The sequence below is a fragment of the Anolis sagrei genome, chromosome 4, assembly GCF_037176765.1.
Source record: "Anolis sagrei isolate rAnoSag1 chromosome 4, rAnoSag1.mat, whole genome shotgun sequence".
Classification (NCBI taxonomy): Eukaryota; Metazoa; Chordata; class Lepidosauria; order Squamata; family Dactyloidae; genus Anolis; species Anolis sagrei.
In genome coordinates, this window is record NC_090024.1 from 124044801 (window position 1) to 124069873 (window position 25073).

Sequence of the window (25073 nt, forward strand, 5' to 3'; positions counted from 1 at the left end):
GGCCGGAATCCATGGGTTGTTGTAGGTTTTACCGGGCTATATGGCCATGTTCTGAAGGCAATTTTTCTCCTGACGTTTTGCCTGCATCTATGGCAAGCATCCTCAGAGGTAATGAGGTCATGAGGTAATGAGAGGTAATGAGAGGTAATGAAGTCATTACCTCTGAGGATGCTTGCCATAGATGCAGGCGAAACGTCAGGAGAAAAATTGCCTCCAGAACATGGCCATATAGCCCGGAAAAATCTACAACAACCCAAAGTTATTATTGCTTTTATTATTATTATTATTATTATTATTATTATTATTATTATTATCTGTCTATTTCCCTGTCTCTCTACAAATAATTCTGCTCCTTTATCTCACCCTGAGTTTTAAAATCATTTTATGTACATGCGGCCCTCTCATTGTCATTATGTTTGGTTTACTGCTTTTTTATGTTTTGTGCATATTGTTTATTATGCTTATCTGTTTTATACTTTAAAGCTATGTTGTTTATTTTATTGTAATTTGTATCTTATTTTATTGTAATTTGTTGTTTGGGCTTGGCCACAGACCCGTACCTAATATTATTGTTGCCTGCCATAGCATTGCACTTAATTCCCGGGCCCCCTAGAATTTTTGGGCTTGCACAAATCTTGGCCCGGCCTTTTAAATGTTTAAATTGCCTTAAACAGGCAGGATTACTTTTAATATATGTGTGTTATGGCGACAATTTTTATGCTTATATTTTGTTTTGTTAATCTTATGGTTATGTTGTTTTTACTTTGTATGTTTTGTGATGTTACTTGGGAACTACTCTGAGTCCCCTTAGGGAGATGGAGCGGTATATAAATAAAGTTATTATTATTATTATTATTATTATTATTATTATTATTATTAAGCTGCCCCGAGTCCCCATTGGGGGAGATGGTGGAGGGGTACAAATAAAGTTGTTTATTATTAGTAGATGATCTTCGCCGGGAGCTAGACAGGGGGAGTGTGTCCCTGTTGGTTCTGCTGGACCTCTCAGCAGCCTTCGATACCGTCAACCATGGTATCCTTCTGGGACGCCCCGCGGGAATGGGCCTTGGTGGCACTGTTTTGCAGTGGCTCAGGTCCTTCCTAGAGAATCGCACTCAGAAGGTGTTATTGGGGGACAATTGCTCGACCTCACAACCATTGTCTTGTGGGGTCCCGCAGAGCTCTATACTGTCCCCCATGTTGTTTAACATCTACATGAAGCCACTGGGGAGATCATCCAGAGTTTCAGGGTGCGGTGTTATCTTTACACAGATGATGTCCAACTCTGTCACTCATTTCCACCTACTACTAAGGAGGCTGTTCAGGTCCTGAACCGGTGCTTGGCCGCTGTGTCGGACTGGATGAGGGCGAACAAATTGAGATTGAATCCAGACAAGACAGAGGTCAGTCGAAAGGCCGAACAGGGCATAGGGTTACAGCCTGTGTTAGACGGGGTTACACTCCCCCTGAAAACACAGGTTCGCAGATTGGGTGCAATCCTGGATTCATCACTGAGTCTGGATCTCCAGGTTTCGGCGGTGACCAGGGGAGCATTTGCACAATTAAAACTTGTGCGCTAGCTGCGCCCGTACCTTGGGAAGTCTGACTTGGCTACGGTAGTCCACGCTCTGGTTACATCCCATATAGATTACTGCAATGCGCTCTACATGGGGTTGCCTTTGAAGACGGTCCAGAAGCTTCAAATGGTCCAGCATGCGGCAGCCAGGTTGCTAACAGGAGCAGGGTTCAGGGAGCAACTCCTCTGTCAAATCAGGTCCACTGGCTGCCAGTCTGCTACTGGGCTCAATTCAAAGTGCTGGCTTTAGCCTATAAAGCCCTAAATGGTTCTGGCCCAGTCTATCTAACTGAACGCATCTCTCCCTATGAACCCTCCAGGAACTTAAGATCGTCTGGAGAGGCCCTGCTCTCGATCCCGTCTGCTTCGCAAGCACGCTTGGTGGGGACGAGAGACAGGGCCTTCTCTGTGGTGGCCTCCCCGGATGTGGAACTCCCTCTCTAGGGATATTAGGTCAGCCCCCTCCCTTCTGACTATCCAAAAAAGAGTAAAAACTTGGCTCTTGGAGAAAACATTCGGAACCTCGGAGTAAACAGACAAACTAGAGTTGGAAATTGACCAAGGAACGGCCAAGACAATGTAACGGATGAAGATTTGAACGAGATGACATAGTTTCTTTTTAAATTGTTTATTATGCACTGTCGTTTATGTTTAATTGCACTTGATGTTTTTGCTTTATTAATGTATGTATTTGGTTTCGGCATCGAATTGTGCCGACTGTGTATACCGCCCTGAGTCGCCTTCGGGCTGAAATGGGCGGGATAGAAATAATGTAAATAAATAAATTATTATTATTATTATTATTATTATTACTATTATTATTGTATTGTCGAAGGTTTTCATGGCTGGAATCACTAGGTTCTTGTGGGTTTTTTCGGGCCATAGGGCCATGTTCTAGAGGCAGTTCTCCTGACGTTTCGCCTGCATCTATGGCAAGCATCCTCAGAGGTAGTGAGGTCACTAGAGACCTCACTACCTCTGAGGATGCTTGCCATAGATGCAGGTGAAACGTCAGGAGAAATGCCTCTAGAACATGGCCCTATAGCCCGAAAAAATCCACAAAAACCTTATTATTATTATTATTATTATTATTATTATTATTATTATAAAGGAATTTCCTGGCCCTTCATAACGTCATCATCTCCGGATCATGAGAGAATAACCCTAGTGGCCAAAGGGGTTCCTGGGCTCTTCAAAATATCATTATCTGCAGGAATATGAGATAACCAAGCCCACTTATATGAGATCAACAAATAACTAGAAAAGATTCCCACCCTACATTTCACATGCAATCACAAACAACAGGAGAATAAACACAACAGAGGAGACACATTCCCCAAGATAGATGGTTGGTTGATCTGCTCTCCCATCCACCCAACCTAGCATAATGCTTAAGCATGTGGCTATTGACTGCATGTATTTAAATTTTAAATAAATTTACAGTGCATTTAAACAAGTAATATTGACCACAAAACATGGACGTGACAAGGATTGTCTGATGAGCTGCATGCAAACACAAGGGTGTGTCAAGATTGGCCCATCAAATAAACAAATGAGACATGTCCTTTACCTCTCTACAGAGTAAGCAGGCTAAAGATGGCAGGGTAGTAAGAGCTGAAGGAAATACATGCAGGTGCTTCAGGTAAGGGCAGCAAAAGGGAGGCATGCAGCACCAAGCCCTGCAGCTAAGCTTCAGAGCAAATATATCTCGACCATTTAGCAAATCCAGTATTCTCATCTCGAGAGCTGGACAGACACTGGTTGAGGTCTTCTCCTCTCCTGTTCCACTAACTATGGTCACAATCCGAAATGAATTTACTTGAAAATAAGCCTCCATCCTTATAAGTAAACATGTACAGGATGAAAATGCCAGATTATTTACTAATCCCAGCTCCTTTCCGAGGCAGGAATTTTCCTCACTCAAGGCATACCCTTTCCTGATATGATCTCCCAAAACCAGAACCTGTGTTCCACTGTTAGCGCTTACCTAGTCTCCCACTCTTTCTCAAGACAGTCTACAGAAAAGGGGACTTAAAAGTCTGAAAAATGTGACTTTTCTGTAATAGGAATATCTATAGTACTGATTTTATGTTTTTTGGAGGGTGGGGGACAGTTTATAAAGTATTATAACAGTGCACAGACAAAAACTGAACAAGTAGACATACCAGAACAGGCATACATAGACACACAAACACACACTCTGTTTGAAACACATCAACAAACACTCAGAGTACAACCATTAATTTTCACACACAGAGAAAATAGAAATGTACACACACACACACACACAAATAATAATCATAGAGCTACTTTAGATGGTTCGTGTACACATCTCTTTGCAGCACACAGCTGTATACAGTGCAAACACACATACACATATATACATAGATGCATACACACAAACATACAATGGACTCAGATTATAGGGCCACATTTGTTCAGACAGAACACCCAAAGAACAGAAATACATCCATACATACTAACATGGAATACTGGCTACACACGCAAATTCCACAAACACACATAACCTCTCACAACAAGCAACACATGCACACATACAGATTGCTGCTGCGTGGTTCCCACATCGACATGTGGTGTCTCCTCCTTCTGTCTCTTCTGGGGAAGAAAAATGAATGGGTTCAGTCCATGGCAATCACACTGGGTCTCAGGACTCCCAGTGAAGAGAACCTTACATGTAAGCAAATAGAAAACCACCAGCACTTTGTGAAACTTGTGCTCAGAGACAGTTCATAATCTATTCCTTTCACAGAAGCAGTAAACCTTAAATATGAAGCGAGCCAAGGAGGGAATGTACATTTATACACAACTAGCTATCCTGTGCCACGCGTTGCTGTGGCCCACATGGGGGTTCTGTGTAGGAGGTTTGGCCCAATTCTATCATTGGTGGGGTTCAGAATGCTCTGTGATTGTAGGTGAACTATAAATCCCAGCAACTACAACTCCCAAATGTCAAGATTCTATTTTCCCCAAAGTCCACCAGTGTTCACATTTGGGCATATTGAGTATTCGTAGAGTTTAGTCCAGATCCATCATTGTTTGAGTCCACAATGATCTCTGGATGTAGGTGAACTACAACTCCAAAACCAAAGGACACTGCCCACCAAACCCTTCAGTATTTTCTGTTGGTCATGGGAGAACTGTGTGCCAAGTTTGGTTCAATTCCATCGTTGGTGGGGTTCAGAATACTCTTTGATTGTAGGTGAAGTATAAATCCCAGCAACTACAACTCCCAAATGGCAAAATCATATTTTTTTTTTAGTGAAGGACAAACATTGGGTTGTTAGGTGTCTTGTGTCCAAATTTGGTGTCAATTTGTCCAGTGGTTTTTGAGTTCTGTGAATACCACAAACGAACATTACATTTTTATTTATATAGATTAAGTAGTGTTCTGACTGCTGGACATGGGAAAATGAGGCTGGCTTCCCTGCTCAACCATAGAAATCCATTTAATATCTCTGGGCATTTAACAAGCTCTCAATCTCAGAGGAAGGCGTTGGCAAGTCCACCTCTGCAAAAATCTTTCTGAGAAAACCCTGTGATGGAGTCACCTTAAGTCAACTTGAGGAACCCATAACCATAACAACACACAGCGCACTGGTGTCATTTCTAGTCTACTCAACTGAATGTTGAGGATATTGACATTTGGGATCAATTTTTCTGCATTTGCTTATATGCAAACAAAATGACATCTGCAGAAGGATGTGGATGGGCATAAATGAGGAAATCTTCTCCTTTCTTTGAGACAATTCCCAGAATCTCCCCGCCTATTGGCTAGAACAGGGGTCCTCAGACTTTTTAAACAGAGAGCCAGGTCACAGCTCCTCAAATTGTTGGAGGGCTGGATTATAATGTGGAAAAAAACCCCATGAATAAATTCCTATCACACTGCATATATGTAATTTGTAGTGCAAAAACGCTTAAAAACAATACAATAATTAAAATGAAGAATTTTCTTTTACAAATATAATCTTATTAGTATTTAAATGGGAAGTGTGGGCCTGCTTTTGGCTGATCAGATAGGATTGTTGTTGTTTTTGTGCGCTTTCAAGTCATTTCAGACTTAGGTTGACCCTGAGCATGGGCCGGGTACATGACCTTGGAGAGCCGTATCCAGCCCTCGGGCCTTAGTTTGAGGACCCCTGGGCTAGAAAATTCTGAGAACTGGACTCTAAAAACAAGCATTGTAAATTCTTAGCATTTCAAGAAAGGTAAAGGTAGTCCCCTGACATTAAGTCCAGTCATGTCTGATTCTGGGGTGTGGTGCTCATCTCCATTTCTAAGCCGAAGAACCAGCGTTGTCCGTAGACACCTCCAAGGTCATGTGGCCGGCATGACTGCATGGAGCGCTGTTTCAAGAAAAAGGATTTCAAGAAAAAGGAAATCTTTTTCAGACCTTGGGGATCTGGGGTCATACTCAGGATTGCCTTTCAAGACATTAAGATAGATCAGATATGTAGCCAGACTCAATTATAAAGTAGCAAGATAAATGCATGCCTTAAATACCTATCTGCTACTATTCTAGAAATATGAAAGCATTTTAAACTGACTTCCATGATTTGCATTGCTTCCCTGTTTGCAATGATTGCTGCTCACCCCCTCTCCCAATGAGTGGAAGTAGAAGGAATGGCTGCTGTATGATGTATCTTGGAAAGAAGCAGCAATACAACTAACTACAACACACGGAATCTGCTTTGTGTCTGCTGCTAAGAACTTAGTTCATTGCCTGCTGTCTGATGGAAGACTGGTGTTTCTTTTGGAACTTTGTAAGAGAATTAAATTTGTATCTAGATCAGCGTTTCTCAACCTGGGGGTCGGGACCCCTGAGGGGGTTGCGAGGGGCTGTCAGAGGGGTCACCAAAGACTATCAGAAAACACAGTATTTTCTGTTGGTCATGGGGGTTCTGTGTGGGAAGTTTGGCCCAATTCTAACATGGGGGGGGGGGTTTCAAAATGCTCTTTTATTGTAGGTGAACTACCAACCCCAGCAAATATAACTCCCAAATGTCAAGGTCTATTTTCTCCAAACTCCACTGGTGTTCACATTTGGGCATATTGAATATTTGTGCCAAATTCAGTCCAGATCTATCATTGTTTGAATCCACAGTGCTCCCTGGATGTAGGTGAACTGCAACTCCAGAATTCAAGGTCAATGCCTACCAAACCCTGTTGGTCATGGGAGTTCCGTGTGCCAAGTTTGGTACAATTCTACTATTGATGGAGTTCAGAATGCTCTTTGATTGTAGGTGAACTATGAATCCCAGCAACTACAACTCCCAAATCACAAAATCAACCCCCCCCCCAACCCCACCAGTATTCAAATTTGGGCATATTGTGTATTTGTGCCAAATTTGGTCTAGTGAATGAAAATACATCCTGCATATCAGATATTTACATTATGATTCATAACAGTAGCAAAATTACAGTTGTGAAGTAACAACAAAATAATGTTATGGTTGGGGGTCACCTTCTCATGAGGAACTCTATTAAGGGGTCACGGCATTAGGAAGGTTGAGAACCACTGATCTAGATTAAGACTTCCTTGTTTTCCTGTGTACTTTTCAATTGCATTTGCTTATCCTTTGTGTTTGCTGGAGCAAAGCATTTTTCTTATACTTTCAAAATTGTTTAAAGGCTGTTTTTTGAAGGGCAACTCAGGACATAGAGATAACATTTTTCTAGGCATTTCTAGCCCCCCCCCCCAAACAATCATATGGTATTCAAAGTTATTTGCTTATAAATGAAACCACATTCATGAGCTCACATAATATGCAGGCCGGCTATATACCAGTCATCTTGTCGACACATCATATTCACTGCACAAAAACTATCAACTAATACATACGAAACCACTCTCCTGTGACACCACAGGAAATCGTCTGACATCAAATCCTTGTGGCTTGCACATACTCATATCCATGCACACATTGACAGCAAACATGCGTTCATATCATTTCATACAGTACACCATTACATACTTTTCTCACATTATTTTCATAATAGTGATTGTGTTTGTTTGACTTTGTTTGACACTGGAACCTTCATTTTCACTCTCTCCTCTCTTTCTTCTACACGCTATCCTTCAATTGATGCATGATGCATGAGGGATGGGGGGGGGGGATTTCTGCTAATGTTAGTAACTTCAACATACATATTTTATTGTAATATACCCAGAAAATCTTGCCAAGAAAATCCAGATGATTCAAAAACATCACTTTCCATGTGCCATCAGAATAAAAGGTGTGTGCACTTACTCAGGAAAAAGATTACCTTAGAAAAAGAAGCTATCAGATCAAATAAAAACTGAATTTGAGTGGCCTTTCTTATCAAAACATTTTCAAAGTAAAGATCACCCAATGAAACAGGAAATATCACTTTCAAACCATTAACGAAAGGATTCGGAAGTCTTGGAAGTTTCGAAATGTTTTGAAAAAAAAATTCTGTGAAAATCGGAATTGACTTTAGAATTGAACCACCAGCGTCCCCTACATCTGAAATGAGTCTTGAACCTTTTTTAAAATCAACCAAGCCTAGTATCTGGATGCAGTTCTGTAGTGGGTGAGACCAAAGAAACTGAAAACTAATCCTATAAAATGGTAGGCTTATTGGCTAAGAAGATTGCTGATCAAGGTAGAGATCTGCAACCAGATTTGGACAGTGTTGCTCTCTCCTGAAGAGTTAGGTACACAGCTTGGGAGGTGCTCCCTGATCTAAGACCATTTGTTCCTTTTACCATCTTGGGATGGCTCACCATTTGGGATCCTATCTGGAGATAACAGGCTGGGATACTGTAAAGATAGTTTAGAACAGTGGTTCTCAACCTGGGGTCCCCAGATGTTGTTGGCCTACAACTCCCAGAAATCCCAGCCAGTTCACCAGCTGTTAGGATTTCTGGGAGTTGAAGGCCAAAAACACCTGGGGACCCCAGGTTGAGAACCACTGGTCTAGAAAATTCAGCTGATGCAAAATCTGACTTTTGGAATGCATAAGGAACTTGCCAGTTTGATCATCTCATGCATAATTTTATACCACTCTGTCTTGACTCCCTCCCTCCACCACCATATCCCAACTTACATCTCTTATTTCCAGTTGCTAATCTATTTTCTAACTCAGAAACATTTCTTAGGTCTCAAACCCTGGAAACTACTATGCAGTACTTAGCTAGAAGGACCAATGTTTTGATTTGGCATCTGGTGAGGATAAATTGGACAATTTTGAGATGTTTGCACCAAAAAAAGGCCTTTCCAACAAATTGCTGAAACATGCAAACTAGTTTAATGCCTACTAGTTTAATAACACACCTTTCCCTTTTCATATTAGTTTGAACCAACTAATCCATTTCAGCCCCTTAGATCAAGAGTGAATCCTTGCAGTCTTAAGCGGAGATCTTTGCTCAGAATACACCAAAACTTTTTGAGAAATATAGTGTTGATGGAATACACAGTCAATCTTTTTCAGCAGTTTCGTCACCATGTCAAATTCTTTTTGTGTTTACTTGAAGTTTCTCAGATGTTTCATCTGAGAAATAAGCCATCAAAAACTCTGTAGGTCAGTGGTTCTCAACCTGGGCTTCCCAGATATTTTTGGCCTACAACTCCCAGAAATCCCAGCCAGTTTACCAGCTGTTAGGATTTCTGGGAGTTAAAGGCCAAAAACATCTGGGGACCCCAGGTTGAGAACCATTGCTATAGGTGAATGTTAAGCAGTGACACCCCTCCCAACTCTTTCTTTCTTATGTGAACACAATAGCCATGATGGTAACAAATATGAGGATTTAGAGAGATGGTGACCAATGATGAATGAGACTGGCAACTCACTCTATTGCAGGCATGTTGGGAGCAGACATAGGACTGACTTCCTTGGCTTTCTGCAGTGCGTGCTTCTGATTAAAAGCTTCTTCTTCTTCCTGCTCATCCTAAACACAAAAGAACTAATTAAAAGAGGAAAATACAGAATAATATTTCATGCACTATGAATGCCTGAGCTGTGTTATCAGTCAGGGTATTAGGTTACATCATGATGTAGGGCAGGTCTGTTTATATTTCAAATTTTATTTCAAACATTTGTATCCCGTCCTTCCAGACCCCGGGGGGAGGGGGGGGCACGGACTCAGGGCAGCTTACAAGCATCAACAATTAGATGCCAATACATACAGACAAAGCAATATAACACAAATTAAACATTAGTTAAAACATTAAATCACAAATATCCATTTAAAACATTGCTAACATTATTAAAAATATAGCCCCATCCAAATCCAATTCAGCGTCCAGAGTCCCAGTCCGAAGCTAGCCCATTATCAATTCTCAAGAATCATTGTGGTTATTGCTAAGCCTGCTACTGAAATGCCTGGTCCCAAAACCATGATTTGAGCTTGTTTTCCTAAAGGAAAGGAGAGATGGAGCCAACCTAATTTTATTGGAGAGTGTGGGGGGGAGGGGCACCACTGAGAAGTCCCTGTCATCCTCGCCAATCACGCTTGCAAAGGGGCAGGATCAAGAGCAGGGCCTTCCCGGATGATCTTAAACTCTGGGGTGGATAGTATATGTTTGGACAAGTAAGCTGGGCCAGAACGGTATAGGGCTTTATAGGTCGAGACCAGCACTTTGAATTGTGCTCGGAAATGGACTGGCAGCTAGTGGAGCTGACATAACAGGGGGGTGGTATGCTCCCTGTATGTCGCTCCAGTGAGTAATCTGGCTGCCGTCTGTTGGACTAGTTGGAGTTTCTGAACAGTCTTCAAAGGCAACTCTGCGTAGAGTGCAATTGCAGTAATCTATTTGGGAAATAACCAGAGCGTGGACCACTGTAGCCAGATCAGACTTCCCAAGCTATGGGTGCAGCTGACACACTAGTTTTACCTGTGCAAAAGCTCACCTGGCCACCACCGAGACTTGGGGTTCCAGGCTCAGCGATGAGTCCAGGAGGACTCCCAAGCTGTGACTCTGAGGGGGAGTGTAACCCCATCCAACACAGGCTGTAGCCCTATGCCCTGTTCGGCCTTTTGACTGACCAGGAGTACCTCTGTCTTGTCTGGATTCAATGTCAATTTTTTAGTCCTCATCCAGTCTGATATGGCTGCCAAGCACAGGTTCAAGGTCTGGACAGCTTCCATAGTAACAGGTGGGAAGGAGTGACAGATCTGGATGTTATCTGCGTACAGGTAACACCGTACTCCAGATGATCTCCTCCAGCGGCTTTTAAACAACATGGGGGACAATACTGAACCCTGTGGGATTGCACAAGACAAAGGTTGTGGGGTTGAACAGGTGTCTCTCAATAACACCTTCGGGGATCATCTCCCCAGGAAGGACTGGAGCCACTGCAACACAGAACAGTATCGAAGGCCGCTGAGAGGTCCAGCAGAACCAACAGGGACACATTCCCCCTGTCTAGTTCCTGGGATAGATCATCTGGTAAGGCGACCAAGGTTGTTTCAGTACCATGTTGACTGTGGGGTGGTACACCTGGTCAGAGGGATAGAATCCTTATAGTCTACTGCGACTCCACCTCCCTGCCCTCCAAGTCTTGACTGGTGCTGCATGGAGTAACCCAGTGGACAGAGCTGTGAGAGATTAACTTCCCCAGCCTTGTCCAACCAAGTCTCCATTATACACACCAGGTTTGTGTGTTCTTCAATGATTAAATCCAGAATGGTTGATATTTTCCCTTTAACTGACCTGGCATTAAACAGCACCACTCTTAACCTGGAGGAACTAGCATCCTGGGTACTCAGCTTAACTTTGTTAGGAGCTCGATTTGGAATTATAAGAGTTCTTCCACATAGGCCACATTAATGTTTTGGATCTCTCCCCCCCATTTCTCCCCCTTCCTGACACCACCTCTATGGGACCCCCACCCGGGCCCATTCCCCTCTCCAGCTTATCTCCCTCCCTTGTCTTCAATCCATGGTTTGAGTGATGTTCCCTGATTTAATAAAACTTCATCGAAAACTGGTCTCCACCTAGTACCTCTCCCCACTCTGCAATCTCCACATCCCTCCAGTTTGCCCCAATCCCCCACAGCATGCACAAAGTGTTGCCAGCTAAAATTCATCAAAGTAATGAGAGAAGAGAGTGTCACAGTTTCTTGTGTGGTGGAGGCTCCTTCTTTGGAAGCTTTTAAACAGAGGCTGGATGGCCATCTGTCAGGGGTGATTTGAATGCAATATTCCTGCTTCTTGGCAGGGGGTTGGACTGGATGGCCCATGAGGTCTCTTCCAACTCTTTGATTCTATGATTCTATGATTCTTTCTTCTGCCTTGCTTCCCCAACTTCTCTGTGACGTGTCCACAGTGTATGAACTCACTCCAGTTCTATCCCTAGTAAACAGTTCATTCAGCAAAAAACTCCTCCATCATTTCTTCATTCATTTGTGAGACATAGGTGTGTTAGTAGTAGACTGTGAAAGCGCTGTGTGAGCAATAGACAGCTGTTGATTTTATTCTACATTACTTTCATGAATCTGTACTTTGTAATTTCCATTTGTCTTGTTGAATAGCCTAGCTTAATACCCTGTTTTCCTTTAATGATTGGCTTTTTATGACTGTGTAGTCAGTATTTTGTATGGATCAGCATAGCACAGTAAGTTGGAACAGAACAGCTTTCATCAGTGCAGAGAGAGGAAGGGAATACTAACCTCCACATTGACTGAAAAGAATATTGAGAGGCGTATGATTAACTCATATTTGTATGTGCCACTAACACAGGGGTTCTTGGCCTTTTTCTTTCCAATGACCCCTTTAGTTGTTAGGTGAAGCCTACAGATTCCTTATCACCACAAATAATATTTTGAGATATCTGCAACAACTGTATTCCAAGATAAAAAAATCTGGTACTAGCCAGATTTTGTTCATTTTCATAGTCTCTTCCTTTCTGTTGAAATTGTCTACATGCTTGTGGATTTCAATGGCTTCTCTGTGTAGTCTGACATGGTGGTTGTTGGTGTGGTCCAGCATTTCTGTGTTCTCAAATAAAATGCTGTGTCCGGGTTGGTTCATCAGGTGCTCTGCTATGGCTGATTTCTCTGGCCAGATCTGAACAAAATCTGGCTACCAGTATTAAAAAATTCTAAAATCACAACAGCACAAAAACAGAGAGGAAACAAACAAGGACATCTAATCACATCTCAACAAAAGTTTGCTCCAGGCATTGTCAGGCCATTATATGCTAATCAAGGTGGTCAGTGGAAACATTCGTACCTAGCTCCAGAAGACAAGAGTCCTTTGTCCCACCCTGGTCATTCCACAGATATATAAACCCCTTTTCCTAGTTCCAACAGACCTCACTACCTCTGAGGATGCTTGCCATAGATGCAGGCGAAATGTCAGGAGAGAATGCCTCTAGACCATGGCCATATAGCCCGAAAAAATCTACAACAACCCAGATTTCATTGTCGTTATAATTTCAGACTTCACTTAAACTTTCACAAACTTCTAGGTGTCATTTTCGTAATTATAGGCATAAAATTCTAAAGGTCTTCATTATTAGGGAGATGAATATTTAATCTCTCCCAGAGGTAAAATGGACAATGCAACAGACTATTATGCTCAATTTAATTCCATTAACCCTGTCAGAGTTATGTTTGTGCTAGAGGATCTGCTCGGCATCCAGGCAGTACAAGAGAATGATGAAGGTGGGCTGGAAACTGAAGATATGGCATGCAATCTTCGCATGTCTATCAACATATCACTCTGAAAGCAGCCGTGGTTTCATCTGCTCAACTAGCTCTGGGTGGTATCTTGGAAAACAACCAAACACCAATTCCCAGTGAAACCTTTCTTGGCATGGACCCAAGCCATAATTATTAACTAATGATCACTGCAGCAGTATTGGACAGCAGAGGAAAATAAATGACGTTTCTAGTGCTGTGCTCGCAAAACACCATCAGTAATAAAATTCAGCCCCTGTAAAGAAAAAGAATGATCAGGTAATCTGGGAGGGAAGGGTTATCTATGAGCTTTTACTGGGCATGTCCCACTAAAAAGAATTTGAGCTGTTGGAAAGCAGGGCACATATTTGGTATTAATAACTCAGGCAAGCATGTTTTGTTATGATTTTGCATATTCTAGAGTGGAGTTCTTGGCATTCTGTAATATGAGGGGTATTTTTTAAGTAAGGTCCGTTTTGTTGTAGACACTAGTAGTTCGCGCGCATAACGCAACGAACACGTGTGTCGCGTACCGGCATGCCTCGGGAACAACTGTGCTCAGTTTCCGCTCTGTAGCTAACCTGTACGGTTCTGTTCTGTGCTTTAAAAATGTTTAAGAATATCAACTCACCCGCCGCATGTGAGGTTCGCTCAGTGATATGGTTTTTGTCAGCAAGGAACCTGCCTGCTGCAGAAATTCATCGACAGATTTGTGAAGTGTACGGTGATATTGTTATGAGTGAAAGCAAAGTGCGTAAGTGGGTACGACAATTCAAAGATGGCCATGACAACGTCCATGATGACGACCGCTTCGGTCGCCCTTCTTTGATTACAGACGATTTGGTGGCTTCAGTTGAAGCAAGGATTCGTGAGAACAGGGTATTAAAATTGGTTCAGAGGTATGATAAGTGCATGAACAAACTTGGCAACTATGTCAAAAAATAGAGTGAAGTATGTACTTTCTGAAAATAAATTTACTTTTTTGAAATAAACTTTCGTTGTGTACTTATGTTCCAATGGACCTTACTTAAAAAATACCCCTCATATTTGTGTCTCAGCTTTTACAAATAGCAGATCATGTTATGCTCCATTAACATGTTATTGGTATGGTTAGGAATTACATAGAGATCTGGATAACCCTTAAAAGAAATTGAGTGATATGTATTAAAATGGTTTATATTTACCTTTGTCAGCTCCTGTGCATTGGCTAAGTTGTCCACAGCAATGGCCAAGAAGACATTAAGCAGAGTATCTAAAAACGTTGAGGGTGTATAAACCATTTGATTGGATCAACTACGTGCAGCTCATTAAACCAATTGGGTGCACCCTACTTTGTGGTAAGTGTTGAAACAGTTTTCCCCAGTTTTCAGTTGACATTACTCCAAACGTGAGTGAAAGATGGAGTCATACGGGGCAAGGGCTCCGAGTCTCCTCTGGGCTGAGCGCGGTATATAAATATGGTAAATAAAATAAATAAATAAGGAGAATGCGAATAAAATCTTAATGGCTATACTATATCTCTCACAATTATAAAGAATGCCATACTATCTCAGCACTATTCTGGTACTGCCATTTTAACATAGCTATTCCAGTGTCTGACACCCATATAAATCATGGGATTACAGACCAGAAAGGCAGACAGGGCAAAAGTGAGTTGACTCATGAGAACTGGACTTGATAAATGCCAACAATCCACCAGCAAACAATCCACCAGCAATGGTTTAAGCCCCTTATGGTTATAAAGTTCTGTTTCAGATGAAGGAATTGTCTGAATATTACTTCCTAAGGAAACTTGATTTTTTTTCTGGTCGTGTCAGGAGCGACTTGAGAAACTGCAAGTCGCTTCTGGTGTGAGAGAATTGGCCATCTGCAAGGACATTGCCCAGGGGACGCCCGAATGATTTTGATGTTTTTATCATCCTTGTGGGAGGCTTCTCTCATGTCCCCGCATGAGGAGCTGGAGTCGATAGAGGGAGCTCATCCGCCTCTCCCCGGATTCGAACCTGCAACCTGTCAGTCTTCAGTCATGCCGGCACAGGGCTTTAACCCACTGCGCCACCGGGAGCTCCAGGAAACTTGATGAAATTCATGGACTTACTGGGTGACACGTGGTTTATCTAGCAGCACAAAAAGGCCATCTAGGTTTTAGAGAGATTTATCACTAGCTGTTAAAATCCAAGTAAAGGTGATCATGTCAACAGACATGCTCATACTCTTGCTCTCCATGGTGCTGATACTTGCAAAATGCAACATCACAATCAGCTTCAAAATAGCACAATTTGAAGGATACAGTTTCCAAACAGTGTGAGAACAATGAAATAGATAGATGACCACATTCCTGAGCTGACACCACCTTGAGAGCGGATCCCATTGTACATCACTTCATTCCAGTCTTCACCTGTCAAGATCTAAACAAACAAGTAGTTATGTTACAATTGCATGGTTATTTTCCTTGGGGAAAGCTGCCAGAATAGGAGTGGAGGTTCTATAAAAAACAAATCACACACACACAAAGAAACCGTCTCCATCTCTATCAGAAATATTTTAGGGGTGTGCAAAATTTTGTTTTTAATTATTAAGTTGTATCTAATTTGTAAGTTTTGTGTATACAAATAGATATTAAGAAACATGTGGGGCGGGGGGATACCCACACAAAAACTTAAAAATCAAAATTCACCGTACTTTTTTGTTTGAATTCTGTGATGCTCGGAAGCCTATCAAAGTCAGTTTTATTTTCAGCACAAGTGAAGCCAAAAAAAGCTGCCATTCCTCTTTAAATTAATGCCCTCTCACTATGTGGAGAAAAAAGCATGAGGGTGGGATAAGTAGAGTTATCTGGGAAAAAGACTGAGAGAGCATAGATTTCTGGGAAATGTAGTTTGGGAAAGCAAGGAGCCCTATGGCAGAGAATTCAAAAGGTCCTGCCCTACACGCCATTTCCCAGAGTTCTGCTCAGCATCACAAAGCTCCAATTAGGATAGGGGAGAGATTTGTCCCTCCTAGAAGCAGCCAGAGTTCCAATAAAATTGTTGAATCTGCAAAGAGGAAGATTGACTGATACTTCAATATTAGCAAGTAAATCAGTGTTGGGCTGAGAATAAATCCCTAAATTGAAGTTCTATGAGAGACATTTGATGAGATAGCCGTTGTGGATTTAAAAATAGTTTTTGTCAAAACTTTTTGAAAATTCCCTAAACTCAGTAGTTGTATGAATATTTCTGAAACTTGGGGGAATGATCCCCTGTAATCTTGTGTGATTGTATAGAAAGGTCAAGGTGATCGTTCTTGCAGGTTTTTTTTTTAAAAAAAACAAATGTTGTTTGTAAAATTTTTGAAAATTCTCCAAAAAACAGGGGATGAGTGAAACGCTCTGAAACTTGATGGGCCAACAGTGGTAAATGTGTTCTATTATTATAGCAAGTTTTTGTCAAAACTTTTTGAAAATTCCCAAAACTCAGTAGTTGTATGAATATTTCTGAAACTTGGGGGCATGATCCCCTGTAATCTTGTGTCGTTGTATAGAAAAGTCAAGGTGATAGTTCTTGCAGTTTTCTTTAAAAAATGTTGTTTGTAAAAACTTTGAAAATTCTCCAAAAATCAGTGGATGAGTGAAACGCTCTGAAACTTGATGGGCTAACAGTGGTAAATATGTTCTATTATTATAGCAAATTTCATGTCAATATCTCTGACAATGAGGGAGAAGGTCACTCCTGAAGTTTTCCCTATGGCCCAATGAAAAGTAGCAAAAAAGTAGTTAACTTGTTATGGTTATGATACAGACCCCGTCCAATTTTGGAAACACTTCAGAAATGATTTCACCTCCTGCCCCCTAGTTTCTTAATGAAACATTTTTTTATTGATTGCACAGGCCTATACTTACAATCTGCCCTTTAGCCAAAAATGCTTCCAGTTCAACTTGCAAATTGTACATTTTCCAGTTCCCCGCCTGTTTCTTCTTCTCTCCATTTCTTTCCCTCGGATGCTGCAACAATGGCAGTTCAATGGAGGAAAGACCTTTTATTGGTTAGTAGGCCTAGGCATGATGGAGTTGTGACTGCTTCTCTCATGTTCCTGTATGAGGAGCTGGAGCTGATAGAGGGTGCTCATCCGCCTCTCACCGGATTCGAACCTGCGACCTGTCGGTTTTCAGTCCTGCCGGCACAGGGGTTTAACCCACTGCGCCACCGGGGGCTCCTCAGTGGTAGCTGGGATGGAGCCAAGGATCTATTTTTCATTAGCCTCCAAGTATTTTATTGTTTTTATAACAAAGCAACAGAATACCACTGCCTATACTGAGAAGGCACACAACATTTTGATGGAGAAATTATCTCAGTAAAACAAAGAGTACTGAGTTGTTGTAGGTTTTTTTCGGGCTATATGGTCATGGTCTAGAGGCATTCTCTCCTGACGTTTCACCTGCATCTATGGCAAGCATCCTCAGAGGTAGTGAGGTCTGTTGGAACTAGGAAAAAGGGATTATATATCTGTGGAATGACCAGGATGAGACAAGGGACTCTTGTCTGCTGGAGCTAGGTGCGAATGTTTCAACTGATCACCTTGATTAGCATATAATGGCCTTATAGTGCCTGGAGCCAACTTTTGTTGAGAGGTGATGAGATGTCCTTGTTTGTTTCCTCTCTGTTGTGCTGTTGCAATTTTAGAGTTTTTTAATACTGGTAGCCAGATTTTGTTCATTTTCATGGTTTCCTCCTTTCTGTTGAAATTGTCCACATGCTTGTGGATTTCAATGGCTTCTCTGTGTAGTCTGACATGGTGGTTGTGAGAGTGGTCCAGCATGTATGTGTTCTCAAATAATATGCTGTGTCCAGGTTGGTTCATCAGGTGCTCTGCTATGGCTGATTTCTTTGGTTGAAGTAGTCTGCAGTGCCTTTCATGTTCCTTGATTCGTGTTTGGGCAATGCTGCATTTGGTGGCCCCTATGTAGACTTGTCCACAGCTGCATGGTACACGATGGACTCCTGCAGAAGTGAGAGGATCCCTCTTGTCCTTTGCTGAACGTAGCATTTGTTGTATTTTCTTAGTAGGTCTGAAGATAGTTTGTATGTTGTGTTTCCTCATCAGCTTCCCTATGCGATCAGTGGTTCCCTTGATGTATGACAAGAACACTTTTCGTCTGGGTGGATCTTCTGATGTCTGAGGTGGAATATCCATTGGCCTGTAGAGCTCAGCTGAGGTGGTTCAGTTCATCTTGGAGGAGGTGGGGTTCGCAGATTCTTTTTGCACGGTCTGCCAAGGCTTTAATGGTGCTTCTTTTTTTGACTTGGGTGATGGTTGGAGTTTTTATGTAGATATCTATGTGTGTGGGGGGGGGGGGGTTTCTGTAAATGGTGTGACCCAATTGTTGATCTGGTTTGCGGATGACTAGGACATCTAGAAAACCAGAGAAATCAGCCATAGCAGAGCACCCGATGAACCAACCTGGACACAGCATTTTATTTGAGAACACAGAAATGCTGGACCACTCTCACAATCACCATGTCAGACTACACAGAGAAGCCACTGAAATCCACAAGCATGTGAACAATTTCAACAGAAAGGAGGAAACCATGAAAATGAACAAAATCTGGCTACCAGTATTAAAAAAACTCTAAAATTGCAACAGCACAACAACAGAGAGGAAGCAGGCAGGGACATCTAATTACCTCTCAACAAAAGTTTGCTCCAGGCACAGTCAGCCCATTGTATGTTAATCAAGGTGGTCAGTTGAAACATTCACACCTAGCCCCAGCAGACAAGAGTCCTTTGTCCCACCCTGGTCATTTCACAGATATATAAACCCTTTTTCCTAGTTCCAACAGACCTCACTACCTCTGAGGATGCTTGCCATAGATGCAGGCGAAATGTCAGGAGAGAATGCCTCTAGACCATGGCCATACAACCCGAGAAAACCTACAACAACCCAGTGATTCCGGCCATGAAAGCCTTCGACAATACAAAGAGTATTGAATTTTTAAGAAGGACCTAAAATGAAACATTAAGAACTAAACTACTAAATTAGTTCTTGCTAGACTATACAAGTATAGACTGTAGATCAGAGGGTCTTATATCTAAATACTGTGGGCCTCTTTTTAATAAAATCTATAAAAGCTATTTCCTGTATGCAGAAAATTAGAATTTGGGGATAAATACACTTATTTATTTATTTTATTTCACAGTTTTCTATACCGAGCTTCTCAACCTCATTGAGGGACTCAGCCCGGTTTCCAGCCATAAAAAACATATACACTCATTAAAATATCATATATCACAATTACAAAAACAACTTTAAAAACACTAAATATAAAACTACAGTGGTCAGTCGTCCTATTAAGATGGATCTATATCCACTTCCATCCAGAGTCCTATGGTGCTGTCTCATTCCTCGAAGGCCTGACTCCACAGCCACGTCTTTACCCGTTTCCTAAATGTTAGGATGGATGGGGCGGTTCAGGCCTCCAGAGGGAGAGAGTTCCAGAGTCGCGGGGCCACCACCAAGAAGGCCCTGTCCCTCGTCCCCACCAGGAGGCTGGTGGGACTGAGAGCAGGGCCTCTCCAGATGATCTTAATAATCTTGATGGTTCGTAGGGGAGAATACGTTCGGAGAGGTAAACAGGGCCGGAGTAGGATAGAATCTCAAAGCATTTTAGTTTCCTGTGTTCTGGAGGTTTCTTCATTTTTTAAAAAATGTAATTTTTCACCTGCACTCTGAACTGGTATAGTAAAGTAAGGGCTGCTTCAAACACTATGCATGTTATCTCTTAGTTTCGAGGTAGTAGGAATCTTCAAGAAGATAATGTTCTTTGAAGTCTTTGTTGAGTTATTGTTGAGAAAGAATTCATTTAATGGAAAAGAAAAGATGTGCCTTGCTGAATTTAGAAAACTATGCAGTTTCTGGCACACAAAAAAGACCAGTAGGAGATTCAGAATCAAAAGAATCAAAGGGGTTTGAGGGCAAATGAAGTTCTATAGTACTTAAAATGGAAGAAGAGGGGGGAAAGGAGATGAGCAAATGAATCCAACTTGTGAGTAAGACATGGAGAGAGCTTTCTCACAAGGACAAGGAACATAGAGCATCAGGGAGCCGGCACAAGTCAATGGGGGACTTGATTGTACAGGTAGAAAAAAATGAATGTTTTAACAGAGAATAGAGCGAAGAGGAGACATCAGAAAATTTAGTGAACTAGGAAAACTAGCATTTGTCATTAACACTAACTCGTTATTTCAAAATCACAGTCTAGTGCAGGCATGTCCAAAATCTGACCCGGGGGCCAATTGTGGCCCATGTTCAAATTTTCACCAGCCCTCAGCCCATCATAAAATTAATAATATGTGGCCCTCCAGCACTGTTAACCACAGTATAAAATACTGTATAAACACAGTATAAAATGCACCAGGATTGTGGTGCAGCTGGCTGAATGTCAGCTGCATTAAGATCACTCTGACCAAAAAAAGGTCATGAGTTCGAAGCCAGCCCGGGCTGGAGTGGGTTTCCAACCAATTGTGTAGCCTGTTGTCGGCCTTTGCAACCCAAAAGACAGTTGCATCTGTCAAGTAGGAAATTTAGGTACCACCTTAAACTGTGGGGAGGCTAAATTAACTGATTTATGAGGCCATAAAGAAGACTCTAGGAAAGCATTCCAGCGGGGAAGCATGCGGGGAATGCGGAAGTGCTTCATCAGCGTCGCAGATGGACGATGAAAGCGACAGCTCCTCTGGCGGCCAGAAAAAGTTAAATAGACCCTGTGTATGTCTGTATATGTTTGTATGTCAAAAATTGGCACTGAATGTTTGCCATGTATGTGTACACTGTAATCCGCCCTGAGTCCCCTGCGGGGTGAGAAGGGCGGAATATAAAAGCTGTAAATAATAATAATAATAATAATAATAATAATAATAATAATAAACACGTACAAAAAAGCTATGTTATATTTTACCAGAAGATGATCAAAACCATTTTTGAATATGCAATGAGTCTTTTCAATCCATGTATAATTTGTTCTTTCTTTCAATTGACAATCAAACCAGCTCTTGTAAACCCAATAAATTAAAAATTAAAATCAAATTAGGTCCGGTAACTCATTTTTCCATTTTGTATTTTTGATCTGAGTCTAAAATTAAAATAATGGAGAACATGGCTTTTTTGGATTTGATATTCAATTCAAAATCAAAAAACTTTTTTTGTTTTTTAAAAATATTCATAGTTAATTGAAAAACTAAAGAATGAGAGATACACAGATTCATATGACCCTCAATGATTTGTATTTCTGAATAAGATAATTGTTAATGTTATTTTCCTGTTCACATGTTTTGAATGTAGAAGTTAAGGTGAACATTTCATAGTGAATTATAATATATAATGTTTGAAATGAACCTAGATATGTTTAATTTTACAGACAGACTTTTTTCTTCATTTTATGTCATCAGTGATTAGAAATGATTTTTTATTCAATAAGTGGAACTCAGATATAACAAAATTTATATGGAAGAACAGAAAACCAAGAATAAGTTTAAAAATATTGACAGACGAAAGAAAAAGAGGCGGTTTGGGACTATCAAATTTTAAGGCATACTATGAAGCCTGTAACCTAGTTGTGATAAAAGAATGGGCCACATTAGAAAATAACTCAATGCTAACTCTAGAAGGTCACAATCTTAGAGCTGGTTGGCACAGCTATATGTGGTACTACAAGAGGAAAGTTGAGAAAGGTTTCAGCGACCATTACATAAGAACCTCATTAATTAAAACATGGGAAAAATATAAACCCAGATTTTTTTAGTAGTACTCCACTGTGGATTTCCCCAGTAGAGGCGAAACATAAATGGGAATTAGCTGAAGAATAGGCAGCTGGAGATTAGCCAGGATAGACAGCAAACTCAGTGTTTAAGTCACTCTGAAAGGCTTCATCTGATAAAGGGTAAATGTGGGGGAAAGCGAAACCAATTTCTGAGTTTTGGGATATAAGCTTTGCCTCAAGGGGAAACCTTTTAGATCAGGCATAGTTTGGAAATCAAGTTCATGTGCCATGGAAATGCTGTTCAAGGGGTCTTGTCCCTGTTGAGTTTTTTAGCCTTTTGGATTGTCTTTGCATCCTGTTGATTCCTGTCTGGATAAATGCTGTCTTGCATTGCTTTTATATCTGGTGTGGACATTGCTTTGTGTTACTACCTTTTATGGACTTATTACTTTTTGGAACTTCCTTACTTTCTTACAAGCATTTATTTCTCCTGGCTATTTACTAAGCTTCAATAAAAGAAGATTTGTTTCTTCACTCTTCGTGTGGTGTATTTTAAAGTCAGATGGCTTTTTCCTGACCTGGAGTGCAACACATACCTGAAAAACAGTCATGATGGCTGCAGGGAAGGTATCAAAGTTTGCAGAAGGAGTTCCATCCATGAAATTAAATCTGAGAGTGGAAGAAAGTAAAAATTACACATTTGGAGAAATCTTTTGTAAATCAAACAGCAGATCACCCACCTTTCCTTGTCTCTTTCATCCTCTCTAACTTTTCCTGAAATTGTATTCCCCCCCCCCCCCATCTGCATGGTACATCTGTTGTCATGTGCCTCTCCACCCAAATTCCTTAGTAAGAAGCAAGAGGTGCGCAATAAATCAGTAATTCGGTGAAATTGTGCCAGGTTTACTCTTAAAATCCCTGCCCAAGGTGCTGATGTCTATTCTTTAAAAAGGTGTATCACCTTGGATACCTCTGGGGATATTTAGAGTAAAACCTGAAACAGGTTCACTAGACCCTGACATCAGAGCCACCATCTCAGCACATAAGATTCAAAATTTTTATCCACCAGAAAGACAGAGATAGAGACAAATGAACAGAATGGAGATAAGAGGCAGAGGCAGAGGCAAAGGAGAAGATATATGTTCTTTTGGAATATGAGGGGCTGCTGATGAGTCTTTGGATTTACCCAGAAAGAAATGAGATAGGAAGATGAAACTTTCCATTTATTCCACATACTCTCCACTGATATCACCACACTTCTTACATCGGTATTCCAAGTTCTGAAAGCCTTGCAAAAAGAAGGATTTTGGTTGTGACTCAAATCAGTCATCTGTAGCAGCCATGGCATCAGAAATGGTGTGAAATTTGGTACCCTTGAGGTGTTTCTTCAGGTTTGGAAACAGATGATAGTCAGAGGGAGCTAGATCCGATGAATAAGGTGGGTGGTCAACCATCTGGAAGTCTAGCTCCACCAGTTTTGCCATGGTCGCTTGTGCAGTCTGAGCGGAGGTGTTGTCTTGCAAGAACAAGATTCCTTTGGACAGCTTGTGGCACCTTTTGGCCTTCAATTGGTCCAAAAAGTTCAATGTAATACCTTGCATTGATGATGGAACCATTTTGAAGGTAGTCCACTAGCAGCACGCCCTCCTTATCCCAGAACACAGATGCCATCCACTTAGTGACTGATTTTTAGACTCTGAACTTCTTTGGATGAAGAGAACTACTGTGCCTCCACTCTTTTGACTGCTCCTTCATTTCAGGGTCATACAAATAAATCCAGGTCTTGTCCATAGTGATCAGTCAGTCTAGAAGACTCTTATCAGTCCGGAAACACTGACAAATGGACCAGGAAGTTTTCACTCGCATGCTTTTCTGATTTGTTGTCAAACATTTGGGGACCCACTTTGCAGATAGCTTCTTCATGTTCGATAATGACGCAAACATGTTAACGAGAAATCTCTATGATGTCTGCTATTCCTTTAGCTGAAATTCACCAATTTTCCAGTATGAGGTTGTGCACAGCATCAACGATCTCCGGAACAACAACCACCCTCGGTCGTCCAGGATGTTCCTTATCATTGGTGCTGAAGTGGCCCGTTTTAAATTTGGCAACCCAGTTCTTAACTGTAGAATATTAAGGGCATTGATCCCCAATGCTGCGACATATCACCATGAATATCCTTCGCAGACTTTCCTTGCAGAAACAAGAATTTTATCACTCCTCTGCTCTCATTTGCTGTGAATATCGCCTTAGACTCTGCCATTTTGTTTTCCCGCGTGCCTAGATCACTGTTGCCATAAGCTACAAATACAAAATTTTGCAAACATATATGAGACACGTAAGGCTTTCATGTGATGTAACATGCATTATCATAAAAATAAAAAAGATGACAAAGCCAAAGACTTATCAGCAGCCCCTCGTAGAATAAGGTGTCAGAAGAAAATGGAAACAGAACTCAGAAGGTCAATATAACTGGAACAATAGACAGGGGCAGGAATAGAGATCTGCATAAGTTATTAAACTATGTCTCCCTATCACTAGCCGAACCATGCAGCTCTATCATAACTTCATGAGTTCTGATAGCAGTGCATAGTAAAGGTAAAGGTTGTCCCCTGACATTAAGTCCAGTCATGTCCAACTCTGGGGTGTGGTGCTCATCTCCATTTCTAAGCCGAAGAGCTGGTGTTGTCCGTAAACACCTCCAAGGTCATGTGGCCGGCATGACTGCATGGAGCGCCGCTACCTTTCCGCTAGAGCGATACTTATTGATCTACTCATATTGTTCATGTTTTTGAACTGCTAGGTTGGCAGAAGCTGGGGCTGACAGTGGAAGCTCACGCCATAAGTTTATTATTCAAACTTATATGCTGCCACTCCCCTGGGGCTCGGAGCGGCTTACAAAAATGGCTAAAATCTAACACAATTTAAAAACAATTTAAAACAATTTAAAAACAGTAATATTAAAAATCAAAGGCCTGTCGAAACAGGTATGTCTTACATGCCCTGCGGAAAGCTGATAAGTCCCGCAAGGCACGGACTTCAGGTGACAGAGTATTCCAGAGTGATGGTGCCACTGCTGTAAAGGCTCTGCGTC

General features: G+C 41.4%; 1 protein-coding gene across 7 annotated transcripts in view; it reads right to left on the minus strand.

The window, feature by feature from the left end:
- CACNA1E (calcium voltage-gated channel subunit alpha1 E) overlaps nt 1-25073 on the minus strand; it is a 575426-nt gene that overhangs the window by 149402 nt on the left and 400951 nt on the right. For 4 of the 7 annotated variants that reach the window (XM_067467629.1, XM_060774465.2, XM_067467630.1 and 1 more), the window contains exons 16-20: nt 22575-22647; nt 15534-15651; nt 14428-14495; nt 9412-9509; nt 4136-4192 (exon numbers count right to left, since the gene is read on the minus strand). In XM_067467629.1, the coding sequence (XP_067323730.1) occupies nt 4136-4192; nt 9412-9509; nt 14428-14495; nt 15534-15651; nt 22575-22647 (414 nt within the window). The remainder of the gene's footprint in view (nt 1-4135; nt 4193-9411; nt 9510-14427; nt 14496-15533; nt 15652-22574; nt 22648-25073) is intronic. The other 3 variants (XM_067467631.1, XM_067467628.1, XM_067467632.1) reach the window with 1 other exon arrangement.